This window comes from Natrix helvetica (assembly GCF_964273705.1).
Source record: "Natrix helvetica genome assembly, chromosome: 8".
NCBI classification, from domain to species: Eukaryota; Metazoa; Chordata; class Lepidosauria; order Squamata; family Natricidae; genus Natrix; species Natrix helvetica.
This window is the reverse complement of record NC_138559.1, coordinates 26310422-26333579: the sequence shown is the minus strand read 5'-3', so window position 1 is coordinate 26333579 and position 23158 is coordinate 26310422. Positions and strand designations below refer to the sequence as shown.

The 23158-nt window shown below is 49.0% G+C and overlaps 2 protein-coding genes across 9 annotated transcripts in view; both read right to left on the bottom strand.

Moving 5' to 3' along the window:
• Nucleotides 1–374: 374 nt before the first annotated feature.
• DLAT (dihydrolipoamide S-acetyltransferase) lies at nucleotides 375–12885 on the bottom strand. Of its 2 annotated transcripts, none has more exons than XM_081961285.1 (14): nucleotides 12862–12885; nucleotides 10751–10852; nucleotides 10368–10492; nucleotides 9941–10103; nucleotides 8958–9084; nucleotides 8153–8346; nucleotides 6803–6932; nucleotides 6635–6702; nucleotides 5802–5897; nucleotides 4409–4516; nucleotides 3011–3126; nucleotides 2711–2873; nucleotides 2427–2563; nucleotides 375–2296 (listed from the first exon to the last, which is right to left on the bottom strand). In XM_081961285.1, the coding sequence occupies exons 2-14, from the start codon at nucleotides 10823–10825 to the stop codon at nucleotides 2167–2169; spliced, it is 1632 nt and encodes a 543-aa protein (XP_081817411.1). In that variant the 5' UTR covers nucleotides 10826–10852; nucleotides 12862–12885; the 3' UTR covers nucleotides 375–2166. The 2 variants fall into 2 exon arrangements, with proteins under 2 accessions (XP_081817411.1, XP_081817410.1); XM_081961284.1 differs by lacking the exon at nucleotides 12862–12885 and adding an exon at nucleotides 11826–12169.
• Nucleotides 12886–13879: 994 nt separating this feature from the next.
• Nucleotides 13880–23158, bottom strand: part of DIXDC1 (DIX domain containing 1) — a 39839-nt gene continuing 30560 nt past the window's right edge. For 3 of the 7 annotated variants that reach the window (XM_081960901.1, XM_081960904.1, XM_081960902.1), the window contains 10 exons: nucleotides 22545–22649; nucleotides 22226–22279; nucleotides 21679–21771; nucleotides 21416–21487; nucleotides 20863–20952; nucleotides 20534–20695; nucleotides 19292–19358; nucleotides 17672–17780; nucleotides 17422–17530; nucleotides 13880–16224 (listed from right to left, as the gene is read on the bottom strand). In XM_081960901.1, coding sequence (XP_081817027.1) covers nucleotides 16144–16224; nucleotides 17422–17530; nucleotides 17672–17780; nucleotides 19292–19358; nucleotides 20534–20695; nucleotides 20863–20952; nucleotides 21416–21487; nucleotides 21679–21771; nucleotides 22226–22279; nucleotides 22545–22649 — 942 coding nt within the window. In that variant the 3' untranslated portion in view covers nucleotides 13880–16143. Of the gene's footprint in view, nucleotides 16225–17421; nucleotides 17531–17671; nucleotides 17781–19291; nucleotides 19462–20533; nucleotides 20696–20862; nucleotides 20953–21415; nucleotides 21488–21678; nucleotides 21772–22225; nucleotides 22280–22544; nucleotides 22650–23158 lie in introns of those variants that run through there. The other 4 variants (XM_081960903.1, XM_081960906.1, XR_014176047.1 and 1 more) reach the window with 3 other exon arrangements.

Here is a 23158-nt window from a genome sequence, read left to right as displayed (position 1 = left end):
AAGATTACACCTGCCACCGTATGTTTGAAGTTGTGCTCAAATAAAAATGGGCATAATTTTGAGCTGGTTATGGTTGCCATATTGTCTTGTACAATACCCCGAGGACACAACTGAAGGGACGTGATTCCTTAACAAAAAGCTCATTCAAGTGCTGAATATTATAAAGGAAGTTTTTCCTACCTTTTGGTTCACTCGGATTAAAAAAGAATCACTAAAAACATTCAAAATAACTCCAGAGTTAACAGCAGTGGCCTTCCAGACCTGAGATGTCAAGGGCCTTCCCACTTTACTTGACATTTATCCATTTTTGCTCACCAAATAACTTATACTCAATGTCTACAGACAGCTAAGCAAAAAACTGTCAGGAAAAGGAATAGCAGTCCAAAGAACATCAAACTTTTAATGCCAGTCTGTAACCAGATTAAGATGTTTTCTTACCAAACGGTTGAATTACAACCAAACTCAATAAATTGGTTCTCAGAAAAAAAAATATTTAATTGCATGTATATATACTTGTAGTGGATTCAGTAGCGCAAATTGACAGACAATATTGAATGAAGTGGTGATGTACAGATTAACAAGGGGTGTACTGGTTAATGGTCTACTCGGCTGCTCGGGTCACATCACATTACATGATCCACCTTTTAAAACTAGCTTTTTCCCTTGGCAAGCAAAAGAGACATTTCCCATTAGAAACTCTTAACTACCCAGGACACAATTAAAACCGTGGCTGGGCCCTGTTTTGAAGAAATCTCATTTCTAGCAAAGATGTTTACAAATTTACGACTTAGGAAATTCTGTTTCTCTTGAGCCTGGGACGGACAACATAGCAAAGTTGTTCCAGATTAGCAGTTTGGTTCTGGATTTCTTGGGAGCTGAAGTGGTTGTGCCCAATTGTTCTACTGATTTAGTGGAATTCAAGCACAACTAATTCACACTTGGTTGGGCCACTTGATCACAAGGCATTGGGTTTTTTTCCCCCCTCTTTCATGCAGTTAGCCCCATGCAAAAGTTCTCATTTCAACTATTCTGAGGTCAACGTCCCATTTCAAATGCAAGACCGCCGCAGGCCAAGTGCAGCTGCAATACAGGCTGATTTTGGGAACTTCTGGAGTGCTTCATGCTTAAGACTAGCCCATTTTGCAGGGGGAACAGCAGCTTCCTGTGCGGGATGGGATATTTCACAAAACTTCCTCCCTCCAACGTGGGAGGAAGGAAAGATTGTTTTCACATTCCTGCACACAAGCCTTGCTTAAATGATGGAACTGCGCCCTCATGTTCCTTTCAGTGGGACAACAGACCCAATCTGCCCAGTCTAGACCATTAAGCGGGGGAGGAGGGACCAATGGGGGAGTCTGTAAGGAGTCCATATGTTGCCTATCTTTAGCTGACCCCAGTTTGACCAGTTCCCTTAACAAATGACTTATGTTTGAAGTAAAACTGTGTTTACTGACCTATAAAGGAAGCAAAACAACACAAGCTCAAATTACGGAAACTCACATAAGGCAAAATCATCAGAAGGGTTTTTAAAGGGCTGTTCGGTTTAGGTGGTCTGACTCAAACTTCCATTTTCTCTCGCAGTGTGCTAAAAGGATTCCCTGTTGCTAAAACACCTGACTTACAGTTGAATTTTGCAAAGTTAGAATGTCATCTATTTCAGATGATAGCATCTTTTTTTTTTATTTTTCTGCAGTGTTTAGAACACGCGTGGAGGGTTCCTTCTTTTTTCTGCTGACAATTTAAATTGTCCCAACTCTACGGTTCACTTTTTTTTTTTTGGTCTTATTTCATCTCAAATCCCTGGTGTTATTGAAAATGAAGGCTGAGCCAGCTAGCTGGGGATGGGTGGGAGGAGAGGCCGTGATACCCTGTACCGTTGCGATCGGAAGCATTACAACACATGATTATTTTCGACAACTGGGGAAAGTTTGCCAATCCATCCACTGAATAGGATAAAGCATGGCTGAACCTGGCTTTGGAAGGCCATAGAACCTTTCACAATCTCTATCACTGGTCATTTGAAAATCACCAGCCGCTGTTTATAATAGACTTTTTTAAAAAAAATAAAAGAAGGAAACATTTTTTTTTCTTTTAAAAGTCTAACCCTTCGATATATAAATAGCTTCTTTAGAATGAAGCGATCAGGTCGCCAAAGTCCTTGAAAAGTTATAGCAGCATCGTGGCTGGTTTTTCCAGGAATCTTTTGAACTCTGCCAGCCACTGGGCTCCCACGGCTCCGTCCACCACGCGGTGGTCGCAGCTGAGCGTCACAGACATGACGCTGGCCACGTCGAACCTGTGGGGGAGAGGGGAAAAGGCTCTCTTTAGTATTTCCTCGTCCACAAAATAAGAAACACCCCGCTTTGCCTCAGGTGCTGGCTTTCCACTCCAACGTTTTTTTGTCTAACAAAAGAAAAAGCATTTACCCTTTTTCATTATCTGCTGGCACCAGCCTCCTCTCCGAGCCACCAACCGCCAAGATACAAGCTTGCGGTGGATTGATGATGGCTGAAAAATTCTTAATGCCGTACATTCCTAAATTTGAGACTGTGAAGGTTCCCCCCTGGGAAGGAAACACAAAAAGTTCAGGGCTGAAGCGCAAACCACTGGCATTGTGCCTTGCGAACTAGAAAAGGCCAAGGCATCGTAACCAAATCTGCAAAACGCTGAGCCACCCAAAGGGAGAGGCAGTTGAGGGAAGGGGCCTCACCTGGAATTCCTGGGGTTGAAGCTTGCCTTCCCGCGCTTTGCTGGCTAACGTCACGACGTCTTGGTTAATGGAGGCCAAGCCCTTGGTGTGTGCATTAAATACAATTGGCGTTATAAGCCCGGCTGGGGTACTGACCGCCACGCTTACGTCAACTACGTGATTTCTGAAAGACAGAAAGTGATTTTCATTGATGAGACTCCACAACCACTCACAAAATCCGGTTGAATTTTTCAAGAGTCTTCACTGGCCTTCCAGGAGGAGCCACATCTCCAGCCCTGCCTGGACCACCGGTGTACTTACTGCCTAATGACTGTTTCTAACCACGAAGAATTCGCTTCCGGCACCTTCAAACAGGCCAGAGCCGAAGCTTTAATAATGAAGTCGTTGACGGACAGCTTGGTGTTCTGTGGCATCTCCTGCAGAGGGACAGCCGAGGGAAGAAATGCTGCTCAAACTGATCAGTGAGTGAAGTCACCCAAGAATTATTCTCTCCAAAGTGGGAAACCTCCAGAAACAACGGACTTCAATTCCCAGGATTTTCAGCAATCTCCCAACTGGTTGGAGAATTCTGGAGACTGAAGCCCACATATCAGGAAGGTACTTAATTCAAGAAAACCGAAAGCATAATGTACATAATGCCATCAGAAGTACAACAGTTGTGACTGTGCAGCCAGAATGACCCGGCTAAGAAAAATGGGGGTTCCATTCACACCTTGAGGTTCTCATGCTTTCCAAGCTGAAGACATCTATTTTCCACAAAGCCAAGAAATGATTTGGCTTTATTTTAAAGCCCAGAGAGTTTAATTAGATTTATCACAATTTTAAGTGTTGCTTCGTTCTATCCCCAGGACAGTGATGGCTAACATTGCTGTTGCGTGCCAAAAGTGTGTGTGTGTGTGGGGGGGGGTACCCGCACCCATAATGCAATGCGTGCATGACCCTCCCCTGTGGATGCCACACCCCCTGCGCATGCTCCTCTCCTGTGCCCCGTTTTGGGCCTGGAAAGCCTCCTGCATCTACCTGGAAGCCAAAACGGGGTGAGGGGGTGCAGCGTGAGGCCCCACAATATGAGTGCCCTCTGTACATGCGCCCTGCCCCCCCAAGCACACACGTGTGGGTCCCCCGCATGCACCACACCCCCATGAATGCGCAGCAGAGATCCAAAGACAGGTGGCTGGCGGGAGATGCGTGCGCATGTACGGTGGGGCTAGGCTGTGGCAATGGCTGGCGTGCCCACAGAGAGGACTCTGCATGCCTCCTGTGGCACACATGCCATAGGTTCGCCTTCACACTTCGCGGTGGTGCGGTGGTTAGAGTGCAGTACTGCAGGCCACTTCTGCTGACTGCCGGCTGCCTGCAATTTGGCAGTTCAAATCCCACCAGGCTCAAGATTGACTCAGACTTCCGTCCTTCTGAGGTGGGTAAAATGAGGACCCAGATGGTTGGGAGCAAGAGGCTGACTCTGCAAACCGCTGAGAGAGGGGTGTAAAGTGGTATATAAGTCTTAGTGCTATTGCTATTTGTAAAATTTACGTCTTCCTGTGGAATTAGCCCTGGATGAATGATCTCTCTCTTACATTCTCCAAATCCTAGAAATGCAAACTTGAGGGAATATCTGCAGCAAGCTAATTGGAAGGATGGAGAGTCAGGGGCACATATACATCCAGTTGGCTACATAAGTCACAATCGTTAAGTTACCTGGTTGAGCTCTTTCCTCAGCACCAATATTTCTCCCATGTTGACATCAATAGAGAGATAATAGTGAGGTATCGTTTGCTTAGACTGCATCAAACGCTGGGCAATCACCTAAGAGCAAAGAAAGCAGGATGCACGTAAGAAGGCAACCTTACCTGAAACGAAGTGAACTGCTTTCATACAGACCAGACTAAAGCCGGGAATTTGGGGGCACCGTTTTTCAAATATCCAGAAAAGAAGATCCCCAACTATTACTCAAAAATGTCCTCCGAATACTTGGCCCCTGATGTCAACTTTGCCTAATCATTTCTGGCTAATTCTTCCTCCAACTTTCTCTGTCTGGATTAACACTTTGAATGCAAATGTCCAAGAAGAAGAAGGAGGAGGAGGTTGATGGATGAAATCCCCCATCAACAACTCCAAAGGAAATTCCCCAAGTTAAAAACCTGGCCTCCGCCCTCTGCAAGGACCCGACGGAAGTCATCCCAAAGCCTCTTTGTGGGTCTCTGTTAAAAAAAATACTTTGGTGTAGTGGTTACATCACCAGGCTACAAACTGGGAGGCTGTGATTCTAGTTTTGCCTTAGGCCCAGAGCCAGCAGGCTCACCTTGGTCCAGTCTCTCCCTCTCTCTCTCTTAGGAAGCAAGCAATGACAAGTCACTTCCAAAAACGTTCCTAAGAGAATTGCAGAGGCTTCTCCAATCGGATGCAGGAGTCAACAGATTCAAAGGATTTACTTATCTACCTTATCAATCTATCTATCTACCTCTCTATCTTTGTGTCTCTTTCTCTCTCTCTCTCTCCCTCTCCCTCTTTCTCTCTCATCTATCTATCTTTGTGTCTCTCTTTCTCTCTCCCTTTTTCTCCTCTCTCTCTATCTGTCTTTCTCTCTCTTTTTATCTTTCTCTCTCATCTATCTATCTATTTTGTCTCTCTTTCTCTCTATCTCTCTCTCCCTCCCTCTCTCTCTGTCTCTCTCTCTTTCTCTCTCTGTCTCTCGTCTGTCTATCTATCTATCATCTATCTATCATCTATCTATCATCTATCTATCTATCTATCTATCTATCTATCTATCTATCTATCTATCTATCTATCTATCTATCTATCTATCTATCTATCATCATTATCTATCTATCTATCTATCTATCTATCTATCTATCTATCTATCTATCTATCATCATTATCTATCTATCTATCTATCTATCTATCTATCTATCTATCTATCTATCTATCTATCTATCTATCTATCATCTATCTATCTTTACCTAATCTAACCTAACCTGATCCTTGACCATTGTTAAGATGTGTGGACTTCAATACACATCTTACAGAAGCCAAGGTTAAACACGGTTCAACCTGTCTGCTTGCCTGCGATGCGCCAAGGGCTTCAACTTACCTTTCGAATATTACTAATGGGGATATCAGTAAAGACACCTGTGGGGGCAGCTGCAGGAGCTGGCACAGCCAGAGGAACTGCATCTGGTGGCCGGGCCTGTGGGAATACAAGGACACCAATGAAGAAGCGCCAAAGGGCCGGCTGGCAGAAGGGAAGGAGACCTTAGGATTCTCCATGGGTTTCCCAGAGAGTTTTAAAGCTGCACCAAAGCCCCCTCCCTGCTGTTGATTTTCTCAAGTCTACAAGGGGCTTCTAACTCTTCCCTTTGCTTCATCCGGTCCCTATAGCCCATGTCTGTGCTTAAAAGAAAGCTTTCAGCAGGAGAAAGTCAATAACAGTTGAAAAAAAAGAAAGAAAGAACGTGAGAGATTTATGGGACTGGAAAAAAGACACCGCAATGGCATTGACAGTGAAAATGTTGTCTGGCTTTTGCTTTAGCCAAGTCTTGTCCTGCAGTTGGCTTAAACCTTCACAGGTTCCCACACCTTCTCAAGACAGGCTGAGTAGCGAAATACAGTAAGCAAATCTTTGGCAGATTTACTAGGGCATTACTCCACCCGGTAATCAAATCCTTGGAAGATTTACTAGGGCATTACTCCACCTGGTAACTTTTGGAAAGTCAGGTGAAAAATGTATGTTTGCATCATGTATTTAGGGAAGCATTCCCACTCCTGCCTTAAGCTGATGTTTCTTCGGAGAACTTTCCGTAGTAACACGATGCAAACATACATTTTTGACATCTCCACCCACCCCCAAAATCAGACCCCAGGTAACCCTCTGCGGATAAGCTCCTGCTAGACAGTGAAGTCAGAAGGGCCAACGTAGCTACTCACCGGGGCAACTTTAGATGGCACGAATGAGTCAATGTCCTTCTTGGTGATCCGTCCATCTGGCCCCGTTCCTGATGAGACGTGCAAGGAGGAAAGAAATCTCTCACCCAAGAGGCAACTAAACCATTTTTAGGGGAGGGTGGGCGAGGCCTTGGAAAAGATGTCGCTCACCTTTCACCTGGGCGAGATCAATCCCTCTCTCTGTGGCTAGTTTCCTTGCCAGAGGGCTCACAACTGTCCTCCCTTTATGTGCAGGAGTCTTGACCGGAGAGGCTGCCGCCTGGGCTGAAACAGCTGCCGCCTGAAGGAATAAAAAGAGAATTCGTAAGGTGGGAAATTCTCTGCCCTCCCAAGTTTATTGACTTTGCTGGAGAGACACCTAGGAGGTGGCATTAGTCCTCTTTAGCCCACTATGGATAGTCTGGCAGGACTCGGTTCACTCATGGCCTGAACTCAGGAGGGCTAGTGGGAGCAAGTCATGAAAATCTGCTTATCTGTTAAACTTATTCAGTCTAAACTCTCTAAAACTCTCTCTGCCATCCAACAGAAGCTTTTTTTTTAATATAATATTTTTTTTATTGAATAAGCATTAAAAACATTGGGCACAGAGTGACCTTCCTGGCTTTTTCATTTCCATACATATTTTAACATAACAACAAATACGGTTTCTACTTATCGTACGTAGCTACTTTAATCTTATTAACACATCCCCTTATCCTCTTTTATATATTTATCTATGTATTTATCCAGTTCCAAATTTACAATCCTCAAAATGTTCTGTTCTGGCTCCTTTTCCTCATCTCCAACCATTGGTACATTTTATTATTGTAAGCTGCCCAGAGTTACCTTGTGGTAAGATGGGTGACCAATACATTTTATGAATGAATGAATGATCTAGAGCCCTGATGGCAAACCTGTGGTGGGTGGAGCCTTCTCTGCAGGCACACGAGCCGTTGCCCTGTGTCAGTTCCAGTGCGCATGCGTGTGCTGGCCAGCTGATTTCCAGCCTCTCCGGAGGGCTGGGGGGGACCGTTTTCGCCCTCCCCAGGCTTCAGGAAAGCCTCTGGAGCCTGAGGAGGGCGAAGACGGCCCACCCCGCCCACCCCCCCGGAGGAAACTTCAAGCTCAGCTTGGAGGTGAGCAGTGAGGCGCACGTGGGGAAGGGGAGCATGTGGGATGGTTGTGTGTGGATGCACATGTGGGGGCACGCTTTACATTATGGTGCCGCCACGCGCACGCTTGAAAGTTTGGCACCCAACAATCAAAAGATTAGCTATCACTGATCTGGAGCAGGGGTCTCCAACCTTGGAAACTTTAAGTCTGGCGAAGCTGGCTGGGGAATTCTGGGAGTTGAAGTCTGCCAAGCTTATAGTTGCCAAGGTTGGAGAGCCCTGCTCTAGAGGCCCCTAGAGGCTAAGAAAGTCTCTTGCCCGAGAGGAACTGAAGCTGGAATCTCTCTGGGGCTCTGAGAAATCAGCTGGGCCTCCCCCCACACTTTGCCTTCCCTGCCCAGGTACATACAGGGCTTGGGGGCAGAGTCGGTGGGGACACGGGAGGCTTGAAATCGGCGATCCCAGCATCCTTGTAGTCTGCGAAAGCAGGAATGTCTGACTCCTTCTCCACTATGATGCAGAGTACGGTTCCCAAGGGGACGTCTCTGGTCCCTTCTGCTATCAGGATCTTCGCTAGGTAACCTTCTTCTTGTACTTCAAAGCCTTCAAAAGGGGGAGAGAGAAAGGAGGAGAGTTCGGAAGGGAAACTGGAAGGGCTTCAAGCAAGCTCGGAGGCGGAATAAGTCATCCCCAGGCATCCCAGCAAATAGAATCACTGGCAGGCCGTCCATTAAATCAGGAAATATGGAGGTGCCACCCGCAAGACAAACCAATCTGGAACTTATTTCCTTTTGGGCAAATATCTAACCCGCCAAGGCAGTTGAATAATGGTTCAAATATTGCTCCGGGAGTCTTATCCAGTGCTCTTATCTAGTAGCTCAGGGGCTGGCAACCCGTGGCTCTTCCATCCCTCTGCTGCGACTCCCTGTCGCCGGTCGGCTCCACAATTGATAGGGCTTCCGGTTAGGGCAGCAGGAGGAAAAAGGAGGAGACTCTATGGTGGGGGGAAGCGGACTTCCAGTCGGCTTCAGAATTGAATTGGGGGGGGGGGGGGGGGGCTTCTGGCTAAGACCTTTGAGTGTTTTAGGTTGCCGACCCCTGCAGTAGTGGAAGGATGAAAGTGGGGATCTTGACCCTGTTGTGCACCATTTAAGAAACGCAAAGAGCAAATCCTCCCACGAAAACGTCGTCACGGAGGATGGAGAGATTCTCACCTATTGTGGCTTTGTCCGTCTCAATCTCTGCCAATAAATCTCCTTCGCTCAGCTTCTCGCCAACTTTCTTTTCCCACCTCTGAACGGTGCCCATGGTCATCGTGGGAGAGAGGGCAGGAAGAAGGATCTAGGAGGATGGAAAAGGCAGCCTTGCACTCACACGCATCGCAAAACCCAGCACTATCCCTACTCAACATGGGCCATTCTCGCCTGAGTTAAAAAATAAAATGCATTGCAGGCCTTTTAACTGGACAGGAAATTCCCCTGGAGAAGAGACACGAGCATCACGCAAAGAAGCATTCTAATTGTATAACCAGAGCATTTGAATTCTGAGGTCAAATTTTCACAGCCAGAATCGATGTCACTCAAGAGATACTGGAAGTCCCATCCATGCCTGGACAACGGAACCGGTCATTCTGTTTCCACCAGGCCTTCAGATCCATCAAAACAGCCCGGGTGCTCTCTTGGTCCCTCAGCAAATGAGGCTGATGGCAGGAACATCATAGAGGTTATGAAGAGGCTCATGGCAGGACCAGAGGCTGGAGGTTATGAAGGGGTCTGAACAGTGGTGGGATTCAAATAATTTAACAATGACCAACTGGGTAGGCAGGGCTTGATGGTCATGTGACTGGGTGGGTGTGGCCAACTTAACGTCACTCAGGTTGATGGGTGCTTTGCCTTAGCTGTGACAATGTGATAAGGGTTAGCCGGAGAGGCAGTTTCTGTAAGTAGCGTAATAAATATTAGGCCAGAAACACCACCAGAATGTTCCTCCTTCCTGCCTTCCTTACAGGATTAGCCCTGTAAAGTGGGGGCGGGGTGGGAAGGAGATTTCTTCCAACAACCGGTTCTCAGAACTGCTGAGAAAGTTAACAACCGGTTCTCCCGAATAGCTGCGAACCGGCTGAATCCCATCACTGGGTCTGAAGCTAAAATGTGCCATAAGAAAGAGAAAAGAATGCAAACTGGGAGTTGAGACGTACCTGCATATGGGGAGGATAGGAGCTGCCTGGCGCTTGTGCCGATGGTTGAGCTGCTGGTTTTGGGGGAGCTGCTGGAGGAGGTGGGGGTGGCACTGAGGCCGCTGGTGGGGCAGCTGCTGCTGAATCCAAAGTGTAATCCTTGAAGGCGCCAATAAGTTCAGGCCTAAAAGAAGGAAGGAACCTTAAGCCACTATCAAGGAATGGCAGTGCCCTAACCTTGCCACCGGGAACCCCCCCCCCCCTCAAGCCTTAAGATGGGACCCAAGACCACCTGAGATCCAGGAGATGCTTGAGAAAAGAACCTCAACTGGATAGAAGGACAGGCACCTTTCACGGGAGAAACGGTGAAGGGGTTTAAATTGGAAAACGGGGCAAAGATCCATAAGAAGGAAGCCAAAGATTTTGGGAACCTCTCAGCCTGACTCACTTGTCCACCGTGATGCAAATGATGGCTCCAATGGGAACATCCCGCGTTCCTTCGGAGACCAGGATCTTGGCAAGGTAGCATTCTTCCAGACTCTCAAACCCCACGGTTGCTTTGTCCGTCTCTACCTTTAACACACACACACAACAATTCCCCTGAAATACGCTTCACAACCGCACATTGCTGAACAATGCTGCCCGAGTTCTACTTCCCATTTCAGCCGCGAAGAGTAAGAAACAAGCGTCGGGCGAGTAAAAACAGAGACTGTCCTGCACAATGTTGCTAATCCGAAAACCCACCAACAAAGGGGACAACCGAGGGCCAAATGCCCAGCCAACCCATCCGCCTGGCAGGAGAGCTCCCAGCTTCTGCCCTTCCCCAAATACCTCCGCAATCAGGTCTCCCTCGTTGATCTTCTCCCCTTCTTTCTTCTCCCAGCGCGCAATGGTCCCCATCTGCATGGTGGGGGAAAGGGCAGGCAAAGGCACCTGTGGAGGAAGAAGGGGTTAAGGACCACAGAATGAGAACAGTTTGGGAGGGACCTTGGAGGTCTTCTAATCCAACCCCGCCTAGGCAGGAGAGCCTCTACCCTTCCAGACAAATGGTTGTCCAGTCTCTTCTTAAAAACCTCCAGTGTTGGAGCACCCACAACTTCTGGTGGCAAGCAGTTCCCCTGATTAATTGTTCTGACTTCCAGGAAATTTCCCCTTAGTTCCAGGTGGTTTCTCTCCTTCATCAGTTCCCACTGATTGGATGCAGCCCCTTCCAAGCTCAGAGACGACCAAGGACCCCCCCGCCCCCACCCCTCATTCCAACCCTGAGCTGCAAATATTCTCCTTCCCCCTGCAGATCTCCAGAGGCCGTGTGTGTGTGTGTGTGTGTGTGTGTGTGTGTGTGTGCGTGTGTGCGTGTTTCCTTCTTGCTCAGCAGTTCCCAACCTTTTTTTAGCCATGCCCCACCAAAGCATCTCTAAAATCGTGATGCCCCCCTCCGACATATAAGTCTTACTTTACTGTAAGAATGCAAATTTACTTTACTGTAAAAATACCAATTTTATTGTATTTTTTTTGTAAAATGACAATAAAGGCTATATATGCATACACACACACACACAAAAGGCAAAAAGCGAACTCTACTCATGCGGAGGAAGCCGAAAAGGACACTAACTTGCTTTTTAAAAGGTTCAAATTGACCCCCCCTCCCCTGTGGGCCACTTTGGGAACCACTGATCTGGCTGAAGGGGGGGGATGGGGGGATTGGAGGAGGGGCTTCTGAAGGGCATGAAGACCCCCCAGGCCTCTCAAGGGCAGGGATGCTTTGGGGGGAGGGGGGACCTGGGCCCAAAGCCACCCATCCCCCCCCCGTTCAGCCCCTCCCCAGAGAGGAAGCCTGGAAGAGAAACCCCCCCCAGAAGATTATTCCAAGCAGGGGGGGGAATAATTGGGGGGGCTGCTCCCTCACCTTCTGGTGGGGAGGGAGGCTGCACCAGTGGCGGCGGGGGGGCGCGGGGGCGCAGCCGCGGGGGGGCAGCAGCAGGGCGGGGGGGCCTCCCCCCTCTCGGGCCCTCCAGGAGCGGGAAGCGGCGGCGGCCCAGCCTCCCCAGGCGCGGCCCCGGGCAGCCCCCACCGTCCCCGGCAGCCGAACCCCTTGCCACGCCAGCAGGCGCCTGGCCAGCACCCGCCACATCCCGGCCTTCGAGGCGGCGGCGGCGGCGTCCCGGTCCTGTCAGGCGGAGGGCGGCCGGATGACCTCCCTTCTCCCCCCGCGGGCGGGCAGCGGCGTGCCGTGCGGCGCGGAAAGGGGCGGCGCGGGGCGCGACGGTGTCGCAAAAGGGCCGTCAAGCCGTGCGGAGGGGGGCGGGACTTCCAGCGGGGAGGCTTCACCCCAGGCGACCTCGCCGGGCCGCGCATGCGCTCTGCTGGCCCCGAGTCCTCCGCGCGCGCCTGCTGCTGGTGCTGGTGCTGCAGGCGGAGCTGCCTTTGCAGGAGATCCAGGGGGGGGGAGAAGGGGGGGTGGGTTTCGAGTCAGAGGCGGAAGTGGGGGGGGGTATGGATAGGCAGTCCTGGCTCACGTGCAGCCCTTCCTCGCTTTGCACCGGACCCCAAAGCGGATGCAAGCAAGGAGGGGATCCCTTGCAAGAAAGAGGAGCGGGGTCTCTTTGCACGATGGGCTCTTCGCCCCTTTTCTCGCCCACCTCAGAGGTGGCGTCCTCTGCGCCCCCCCCCCCCCGAAATCTCCCCCCCACGGCAAGCGATGCGCGGATCCTTTGGATCTGGGATCCCTTTGCTCCTCTGGATGGGGGGGGGGGAAGGTGCAAGTTGCACGCTTGCAGGCAAGAAGCACACGCAAAAAGACGCCCGGAAAATGCATTTCTAAAGAGCCCCGGAATTCATTGAGCCCAAAACCTGCTGTTAAGTGAGACATTTGTTTCGCTCCGTTTTGTGACCTTTCTGGCCACCGTCGTTAAGCGAATCACTGCAGTCGTTGAATTACTAACCTGTTAAAGTGAAGCTGGCTTCCCCTTGGACTTCGCCTGTGAGGTCGCGAAAGGGGATCGCATGACCCTCGGATGTTGCAACCATCATAAATATGAGTCAGTTGCCCAGCATCTGTATTTTGATCATGTGACTGTGGGAAAGCTGCAACAGTCGCGTGAAAAAATGGTCACAAGTCACTTTTTTCAATGCTGCTCTAACTTTGAATGGCCACAAAACGAACCGTCGAAAGCCAAGGACTACATAATTGGGAGAATTGTGTTCTTGGGGGTCTATTGCAACAATCTGCCACTGTGATTTTGAACGGCCACTAAATGCATTGTTGTAAGTCGAGGACTGCCCATACAGGAAATAACATCACTTGCTGAGACTCGGGAAGCTGCTTCCCTGTTGCTGTCTTGCCCTGTGGAAAAACACTCCCCCCACCCAACATTTGGGGCTGGAAACCTCCCCCCCCCTTTTGGATAATGAATCACAGATTGGAAAACTCTTGAATGAAAAATGCAACGCTTGACCTTGGCTAAGGTTGTTTTTCTGCTTCGTTTCCGGGAGTTGAAGTTGCCAAATCTTGGGCACTCCTGGGTAGGGCAAAAGGGATAGAAAGCCCATAATCCCCAACCTGGATTGGTTCTAGGATTTAAGGTCTGCTCCAATCCAACCCATCTCAAGAGCAAACAGGCTGGGGATAGTGCCAAGGCAGAATAAATGATCCCGAAACCGGTAATGCAACACTTGTTTATATTATTTCAGGGACAAAGTTAAGAAATGCAAGATTATTTTTATGGAAATAAAAGATGCCAAACTGGTCATAAAACACTCTTCTTTGACCTCTATTTTTTCTCTATGTCTGGCCATAAGCCCTTGTGATAAAGATGTCTTAATTAAATTTAAATAAAATACGTTCTTTTTTTTTAAATGTACAATTTTAACTTTAAAGCACATCTCTTGCTGAAATAAAACTCAGTAACCGTAATTCCATGCAATCGCTTTGCAACCTACTAAATTCATGCAACAGTCAAACCAGTCACAAAAAAAATATGTATTTTTCCCCCCCAAGAATGACAATCCCTCATCTGCTGTTCTCTCAAAAGCCAACTTTAAAGCTCCTGTAGAATAGGATACACTTGAAGTGTAACTGCAGATACAAACACAGGCTCTGAAAAGACCCCGTTCTGTCTGTACACAGAGGACACAATAGGACAAACGACATACAAATCTTCGATCTGCAACGAACAAAAAGTAAAAGACTCTGGACTTCAGATATACCTTCATAGCAAAATAAAGCTAATTATGGGAAACCAGGTGGGTTGGCATTAACAAGAGGCCCGTCATAAAGCCTTTCTGCATTTCCTAGAAATACGGATAAAATACAATATTCAGAAATATACAGGGAAAAACAGCACTCAACGCTGGTATAAAAATAGAACACACTGTCCTTGTTCAACAACGATGTGAAGCAAATACAAAGAAATTCCAAGAAACTGGAACAAGTTTTACCCAAACAGACGTGTGGAAATCTATAAAACGATCAAGAGACAATTTTGTTTTTTGATCTTCGGCCTCCCGCAAGGAGGACGCAGAAGACGGCCGGACGTTCCTTCCGATGGCTGGTGCATGCTAGCGGCTATGAGGCTTGGGAAGCCTGGTGCTGCAAATTTAGGAAAGATGGAACGGCGAACAGCAACGCTAATGCTGGCATTCACTGGGCCCCATTTTTCATTCAAGCAGGGCCAGGATGTTGAGTGGCACAAGATGCGCAAACGGGACACATACGTCCCCACTCCTAATTCAGCATTTTAGAGCACAAAACAGGACGAGAATGTTAGAAGGAAAAACGACTCTGTTCTCACAGACGTCTGCATGGGTGGGCAGGTGTAGCACACCTACCTAGGTGACTCTTCACCTCTGGTGACTTGGGTCTCCTGAGTGGCTCTGCTTGTGCAGAATAGTGACAAACACTTTTGTGTATCGAAATATTCCCCCTTAAATGCTCAAAACGCTGTTCCAGAGTTGCTTTCCCTACGGAGCTAAGAACGAATAATTCACTCTGTTGGGAGTGCTTATCTCCAACCTCTGCACAAACTCACTTGTCCATAAAGTTTATGCGTCTGTCCTGTTTATGTTTGAAACCCGGTTTCTTACAGCTTCCAGAACAGCTAAGATCACCAGCGGGCTGATTTCCAAAGCAGACCGTTGGCAGACCATTGCAAATGGGGGTGGGTGGGTGGGGGTGGTGAGCATTGGGGGTCCTGAATTAAATTCTGCTTGAGGCCAACAAGGCAGATGATCTATTTGCTGTCCGCAGAAGAGACAGTGGGGCAATAAGAAAAAAAGACCACAATTTCTGGAGTTGTATGCAGAGGCTTCAGAAAAGGGCCTGGAGTTTTTGCCCACAGACCGTCCAGGAATCTTACTGCCACATTTTGTGGAAGTTTATCTCACGCCCCACTTTCATCTACCCATCTCAGCTGATAAGGCAGGCTGAAATTAGCCATTAATTGGAAAAAAATCAATCTCAAATTCAGACCAAGCTCTGGGTGAAACCAGAGAGGTCAGCCTTCCCCTCTGCTGCTGGTGGTGATGAATTAATTAAATAGCATCCAGAGGGGGGAAAGTAGGACAGAGGAGGTTGTGTGGTGCCAACACAACCCTGGAAAAGCAGAGATGGGGAGCCTGGGGTCTTTTTCCAGGAGGCTTTGCCACCAACTGGGCAGCGAAGCAACAGGTAACAGGACCCTGAAATAAAGCAAGGACCGTTTCGAGACCAAAATGCAAAACAATAAAAGCAAAACGTAAGAATCCTGGCCCCTTCCAACACAATGCTATTGATTGGATCTTTTTTGATCTGGGCCACAAACCACTGGATCTCTGGAGGAGATTTTGCTGGTGCCTGGTGTGGCCTGGCCACAGAGGTGTTTGGGGGGAAATTGGCTGGCAAGAGCTACAATGGCGCTGGAAAAGAGTTCCTAGATTTGGCCATCACAAACGTGCAAATCTCCTGGTAATACTGTCCACCGTTGACTGAACTTCTCCAGATGATCGAAAGCAGCAGGAAGTCACACCTGTTGGGGCCATCCCTGGCCGAGTAGAGAGGCAGTGGGCTGGAACGGCTGGAAGGGACCGTATTTGGTTGTAACGGGCTGGACATCCTTCCTTGAAGCCGAAGTTCATCTCAGTTCCTTTCTTTTGGCAGTTTAAATCACACGTATCAACATTTGTGTGAGGGTTTGGGAGGGGTCTTTTTGGTGAGTATCTGGCATACCCAGCAGCCGACAGTGAAGGTTTTAGTTCTCTCCGTGGTCCTCTTCCACCCAAGCCACAATCTTTCCCTCCCATCCAGGAATAATATCATCGTCATGGAAAACCTACATGGAAAGCAAAGAGAAGGACATTATCCATCCATCCATCACAATGTTTCTCAACCTTAGCTAAGGAATTTTGGAAGTTGAAGGCCATCCATCTTAAAATTGTCAGGGTTGAGAAACACCAGTCCATTCATTCCATCCGTCCATCCATCCATTGATCGATCGATCGATTGATCCATCCACAGCAATGTTTCTCAATTTTGACAACCCAGACTCAGTTGGCTGAGGAACTCTGGGAAAAACCATACATTTTAAAGTTGTGATGGTTAAGAAAACTGGCAACTCTGCGCATGCACACACTGGGAAGAGGCTCCAGCTGTTCTTCTGCCCCACTGATGTCTGACTCCGAAGGCAGCTGATAACTGTCAGATGGCCCTAGCCTCCTCTCTGCCTCCGACACAGAGCCCTCCTCAGAGCCTTCCCCAGACTCCAGGACTGGCCCTTCTTCCTCCCCAACCTCCTCACTGTCCAAATCGGCTGCCAGCTGTGCTGGCCATTGGTGGGCCACAACACCTTCGTGTGGGGCAGCATCTGCCATCCATACAAAAAATTCTGGTCCAGAATGCTGTGGTGTTAGAATCTGGGGCTCGGTTCGGGGAGGGAGGGAGGGACAAAAGAAACATCACTCTTTGTTGCCATGCAGGAGCTGCCCCAGAAATGGTCCTCCCTAAACCCTCCACAGCGTATATCAGATAACTAGGCAGAGCTTGTTTTACTCTGGCAACATTCAGTCCACTGGCGAACGACAATCAAGAAACCGCAGGCCGTCCCACACTTAACAGTTCACAATTGAGCTCCAAATTTATGCTGCTAAGTGAGACAGTTGTTGAGTGAGTTTTGCCCCATTTTACAACCTTCCTCGCCACGCTTGTCAAGGGAAACCCTGCGGTTGTTAAGTTAGGAACAACGGCTGCTAAGTGAATCCGACTTCCCCGTTGACTTTGCTTGTCAAAAGGTCGTAAAAGGGGATCACGTAACCCTGGGACAGTGCAACTGTCATAAATGTCAGCTGTCAACATCCAAATGTAAATCGTGTGACTGTGGGGGATGCTGGAACGGTCGTAAGTGTGAAAAATTGTCGCAAGTCACTTTTTCCAGTACTCTGGCAACTTCAAACAGTCACTAAATGAACTGCTGTCACTATGAGCATTTACAGGTGTCGTTCTTCGTTCCCGCACCTGCCAGGTGTGCCCTTACCTCCTCTTTGACCGTCCCAAACTCTGGATCCAGAGCTTTGAAGTGGTAGCGGTGTGTCCCATCTCGGTCGATGGCCGATTTGAAGTCCCTTAGCGTCACTTCCCCTAATCTGCAAAGCAAGAGAGGAGAGGAAGGGCATGCTACCGCCCGGCTAGATGTCAACTTTCCTGCCCAGGATGGGAATCCCTTGGAGACACCAATTCTGGGGTCTTGGAAAGCGGATCTAGGGTTGGGGAAGGGGAGGGCTTACCTCTTTGGAATGCTGACCATGAAGGGGGTGAGGGAGCGATCGGTAAAGTACAGCACTTTGGTGCAAGCGCTATTGCTCACCGCTGGCGTGCTGTGAGAATGAGGCAATTCTGCAAAGAGAAGGAGAGAGGCAGGCTGAGCTACCACGTTCTTCTGGCAGAAAAAGGTTTCATTCCCGCAGCCTTGTACCCCCAAAACGACGCTATATAGGGCACTGCGCACCAGAACAACTAGACACAAGGACAGTTTTTTTCCCAAATGCCATCACTCTGCTAAACAAATAATCCCCACAACACTGTCAAATTACCTACTAAGGCTGTACGGTATTACTACTATTCTGCTCATCCTTCCTCGTACCTTTCTCTTCCCATTTATGACAATAACCATGTTGCTTGCATCTTTACAATTTATATTGTTTTATTTGTTTCCTAGTATAATTTGATTGCTTATTAGTAACCTATGCCTATCACTAAGTATCTTATGATTCTTGACGAATGTATTCTATTTTATTTTTCTTTATGTACACTGAGAGCATCTGCAGCAAAGACAAATTCCTTGTGTGTCCAATCACACTTGGCCAATAAAGAATCCTATTCTATCCTATCCTATCCTATCCTATTTTTTATTCCATTCCATATTTCTATTCTATTCTATTCTATTCCATATTTCTATTCCATTATTCTATTCTATTCTCTATTCTATTCTATCCTATTTTTTCCTATTCTATTCAATTCTTCCCTGTTTCTATTCTACTCTATTCTACTCTATTCTATCCTATCCCTATCCTATCCCTATCCTATCTTATCCTAAGAGGTGGATCAGAGAAGCTGCCCCTTCTGTGGCTCACCATGTCCTGAGCTTCCATCCTGAACTGAAAAAGGAGATTGCAAAATGAGCTAATGACGGGGAGAAAATGTGGGTTTTTATGTGTCATCTTTTTTTTTATAAAAAGGGGGGATGGGACCAGGTGAGAAACAGATATCCTTAACTTGGGGATCCCCAAAAGCTGCATTCCCACCTTTGACCGCTAGATGGCAGCTTATTCTCAGGAAGCCATGCTGCAGCCCCCTTCTGGTAGCGAAGTGCTACTTCAATACTTTTTTAAAAAAGAAAACTCACAAATTGACATTGTTTTGTGTTGTTTCCTTCTTTTTAAGGGCTTCAAATGTTGGTAAACCATCCAGAGTCACTGGACGTTGGGTGGTATATACAGTTTATTACTGTTACCTTTTTAATTACTTAGAGCAGGGGTCTCCAACCTTGGCAATTTAAGACTTGTGGACTTCAACTCCCAGAATTCCTCAGCCAGCTGGAATTCTGAGGAATTCTGGGAGTTGAAGTCCACAGGTCTTAAAATGGCCACGGTTGGAGACCCCTGCCCTAGTGGCCATAATATCCAGAGATGTGGCTGATCCCTTTGTGCTTGTAACAGGATCCAGGCAAGGCTCTTAAAAGCCAGCAGGCCTGGCTTTTAAGCAAGAGGAAGAATTGTGTCCGATCGGTCGAGGGGAACAGGAAAGTCAGCCCCGTTTTTCCAAAAAAAAAAGGGCAATTCTCAGGATTTGCCTCTCAAAGCCGGACGTTTCCCAACGGAGAATGAGAACCTCCGAATTGCACTCACTGGAGTTGGAAGGCCAAGATTCCCGGTATTCGTTCCCTGCGTGGCCTGCAGGCGACTTCCCTCGGACCTGGACAAGGAAAGCAGATGGATGAGGGGTGGGCTTCTTGGACACTCTGTCATGCCTGCAAGCCATGTTTTCTTTTTGGACTTCAGGCCTGCCACACTTTCTACTGTGGGAAAATGGGAGGGGGGATTATATGGAGTTGGGTGATATGTAGCCATAACAACATTCTTTTTAGAAAACCAAGGCCATCCTTTGTCTCTGCACCTGGCCGGAACTGGATGGGTGGAATCTGGTCGTGGCAGTGAAATATTGGACCATGTGATGGGCTTGTGGGTGTGGGGGCAGGATCTTGAACTTTCAACTGGGTGGGGAAAACTGGGAAGCCTTCAGATGTGGGTTTTCCCAGATGTGCCAACATGGCTCTCTTCATAAATTGGAACTTTGAGGAATCCTTTGCCTCGGACTCCGATTTACTTTTGGATGCTATCTGGAACCCTGACACCCTCTTTCAGACCAAAAAGCAGACCTGAGTTGAACCCCAGAAATACTGGAGGGGGGGGATCAGAAGCATCCAGATGGCATCTGCCACCATAGGGCTGCCAAGGGGGTGCAGTGGTTAGAGTGCAGTACTGCAGGCAACTTCTGCTGGCTGCCAGCTGCCTGCAATTTGGCAGTTCAAATCTCACCAGGCTCAAAGTTGACTCAACCTTCTGTCCTTCCAAGGTGGGTAAAATGAGGACCCAGATTGTTGGGGACAAGAGGCTGACTCTGTAAACTGCTTAGAGAGGGCTGTAAAAGCACTGTGAAGCGGTATATAAGTCTAAGTGGTATTGCTATTGTCCTTCCTTCCTTCCTCCCTCCCTCCCTTTCATTAATCCTGTTAGAATGCAGTATTGCAGGCCAACTGTGCCCACTGCCAGGAGTTCAATCCTGACCAGCTCAAGGTTGACTCAGCTTTCCATCCTTCTGAAGTGGGTAAAATGGGGACCCAGATTGTTGGATGCTGATTCTGCAAACCGCTTAGAGAGGGCTGAAAAAAAACTGTGAAGCGGCATGTATGTCTAGGTGGTATTGCTATTGCTGCCTCCATGGCAGGAGAAGAGACTCCAGAGCACGAGGGGACTTCTAGGCCCCACCTACGCCCAGAGGGAGGGCTGCTTTTGAGAACGGGTGGAAAGGAAATTATGGATCCCTCAAGGGCTGGGAAGGCCAGACCGCCTCAGGTGGGGGCTCCTTACCCTCTTCTCCTGCCTCTTCTGCACCTCCATGCGGTGCAGCCTCTCCATCAGGCTGGAGATGCCCTGCTCCAGGCTGTCAATGGTGTGGTGCTGGGGATCGTGGCCGCTGAAGCTATTCCGCAAACTCCGCAGGGCCTCGCGCACCAGCTGCAGGTCGCTGGTCTGCCAGGAGAGACCCAGAAGCAGGTGGTGGTAGATGCCACACACACACCCAACACTCTCCTCCAGCCCCCCGCCCACCGCCCAAGCTGCAAAACCAAGGAGGGCCTCCCCAGCCCTGGGGAAAACACCTCCCCCCTCCCAACCCGTGGAGCCCGAGCGGAACGTACCCCTCTGTGCGTTGAGGACGCCGTTCCTTTGCCCAAGGACTGGAGGAAGCCGTTGCTCTGAGAGTTGTGGTTGGCGCAGAGAATCACCTGCTTTGCAAGAGAGGAAGGGGGGGGGGGAAGCTGGTTGGCAAGGCCGGGGAGGGCCAGGGGGAAACCTAGCAGAGGTGGGTTCAGACCAGTTCGGCCAAGTAGGTAGTAACTCGGCCTGCCATGCCTCCAAACCACTTCTCTTGTCGTCGGCGCCATCTTGATTTTCGCTTCTGTGCATGCACAGAACAATCTTCATTGCAAAAATCTAATTCCCCCTTTTCTAACGTTGTGCACATGCGCAGACCTTTTCAGGTGCAAATGCGCACGGGCGCTCCTAATAAAATTGTTTCCAGCCAAAGCGGCAGTAACGTCGGCAGCAACCCCGAAATCTGGCAACCGTTTCCAAGCTCGGCTCAGAGAGGCAGCAGAGTCCCCGTGACTCGCCCTCCCCTATAGTGCCCCCTGCTGCACAATCACAGCTCGGTGCAAATGCAGCCCCGCGTCCCGCCGGAGCACCACAAACCTCTTCCACGTCCTTCTTCAGGCAGCGAACGAGCAGCGCCTCCTTGTGCTGCAGCTCCCGTTCCAACTCGGCCTGGGAGGGAAGAGGCCGATCAGCCAATGGGGCAGAGTGCAATTATTTCTATTTATTACACTTACGTGCCGCTGGTCTCACTATCCAGAGGGACTCTGGGTGGCTTGCAGGGGCATTAAAAACAGCACAGCGCCCTCCCAGCGGGAGGGGAAGGGAGGGCAGGGGGAGACGGAGTGGGAGAAGCCCCTTACCTGTTGATACCCGGCCTCGGAGAGCTGGTGGAGCATCTCCTCCATCTTGGCCTGGTGCTGGTGCAGGAGCCGCTCCTTTTGGCTGAGCTCTTTCTGGAAGAGGGAGGGAGGGAGGGTGGGTGGGAGCCATCGGCCAGGGAAGGGGGCTCGGTCTGGGCTTGAGCTCAGCACAAAGGTGCTAGACCTCCAGATGTTTGGGGGAGAGTGGGGGTGAGGGGGAGCTACCCCAAGATGGGGAAGAGCTGAATGTGGACTGGGGTCGGAATAAGAGTCCCAGAGGTGCTTCTTTTTTTCAAGATGCAACCTGAAAAAAATCGCCTTTGGGACAATTGTGACCTGGAGGATGGAGAATCCCCATAATAGACGACGGAATAAGAAGCTGCCAAGAGGCTCTGACTTCTGCCCCTGGGCTCTCTTGGTGGGGAGCTTTCCTCGGTCTGAACCTCAACAAGTTGAGAGGGAAGGACTTCCTGGTTGACTGGCAGCCAGCAGCTCCTAAGAACCTCCTCCCCACACCCCACGCCTGGAGGGGAGGAAGACCCCTTACCTTGTACTCTGCCAGAAGCCGATTCCGCTCTTCCACCTTCCGCTCGAGATCAGCCTGGCAAAGCAAGATTCGAACGCAGAGTTGGGACCATGGCTAGCAACCCCTGGGCTGAAGCACGTGGGTGCAGATTTGAAACTGTTGCCTTTCTACCTGGCAGCGGGGGGGGCACATGGTGCCCTTTCCAACCTTCCCCCCCTCCCCAGCAGTGAAACTGAGGCTTCCTGGCCACCCCTGCCTTCCGTCTCTCCTCCCACCGGAGGAGCCCTTGTCCTCCAGCAGCCAGTTTGCCTCCCATCCACACCCAAAAAGACAGACTCACGTTCTGGCTGTGCAACTCCTCCTTGTCCATATTGGCTCTCAGCAGCTCCTGTTTTATCTGCAGCATCAGAGGGTCTTGCTGGGCCAACCTCTGCTGCAAAGCATCCTCCAGAAATAAAAATAAATAAAATAAATAAATGCGCCCCATTTGAGGCTCCAAGCACCACCACTCCCCATTATCAATGCTGCAGAGTGGCACATTTGCACCTTTTCCCTGGGGGTTTGAACTGACATTTCGATCTCTTTCTAACGCTGCTTCCCCGTGTTTCCCCTGAAAATAAGGCAGGGTCTTTTTTCTTTTGACCACCGAAATAAAATAGAATAGAATAGAATAGAATGGAATGGAATGGAATGGAATAGAAAACAGAATAGAATGGAATAGAAGAGAAGAGAAACAATAGAAGAGAAGAGAAGAGAATAGAGAAGAGGAGACGAATAGCAATAGAGAAAAGAATAGGAAAGAATAGAATAGAAGAATAGAATAGAATAGAGTAGAATAGAATAGAGTAGAGTAGAATAGAATAGAGGAGAGGAGAGGAGGGGAGGGGAGAGGAGAGAAGATAATTCTTTATTGGCCAAGTGTGATTGTACAAACAAGGAATTTGTCTTTGGGGC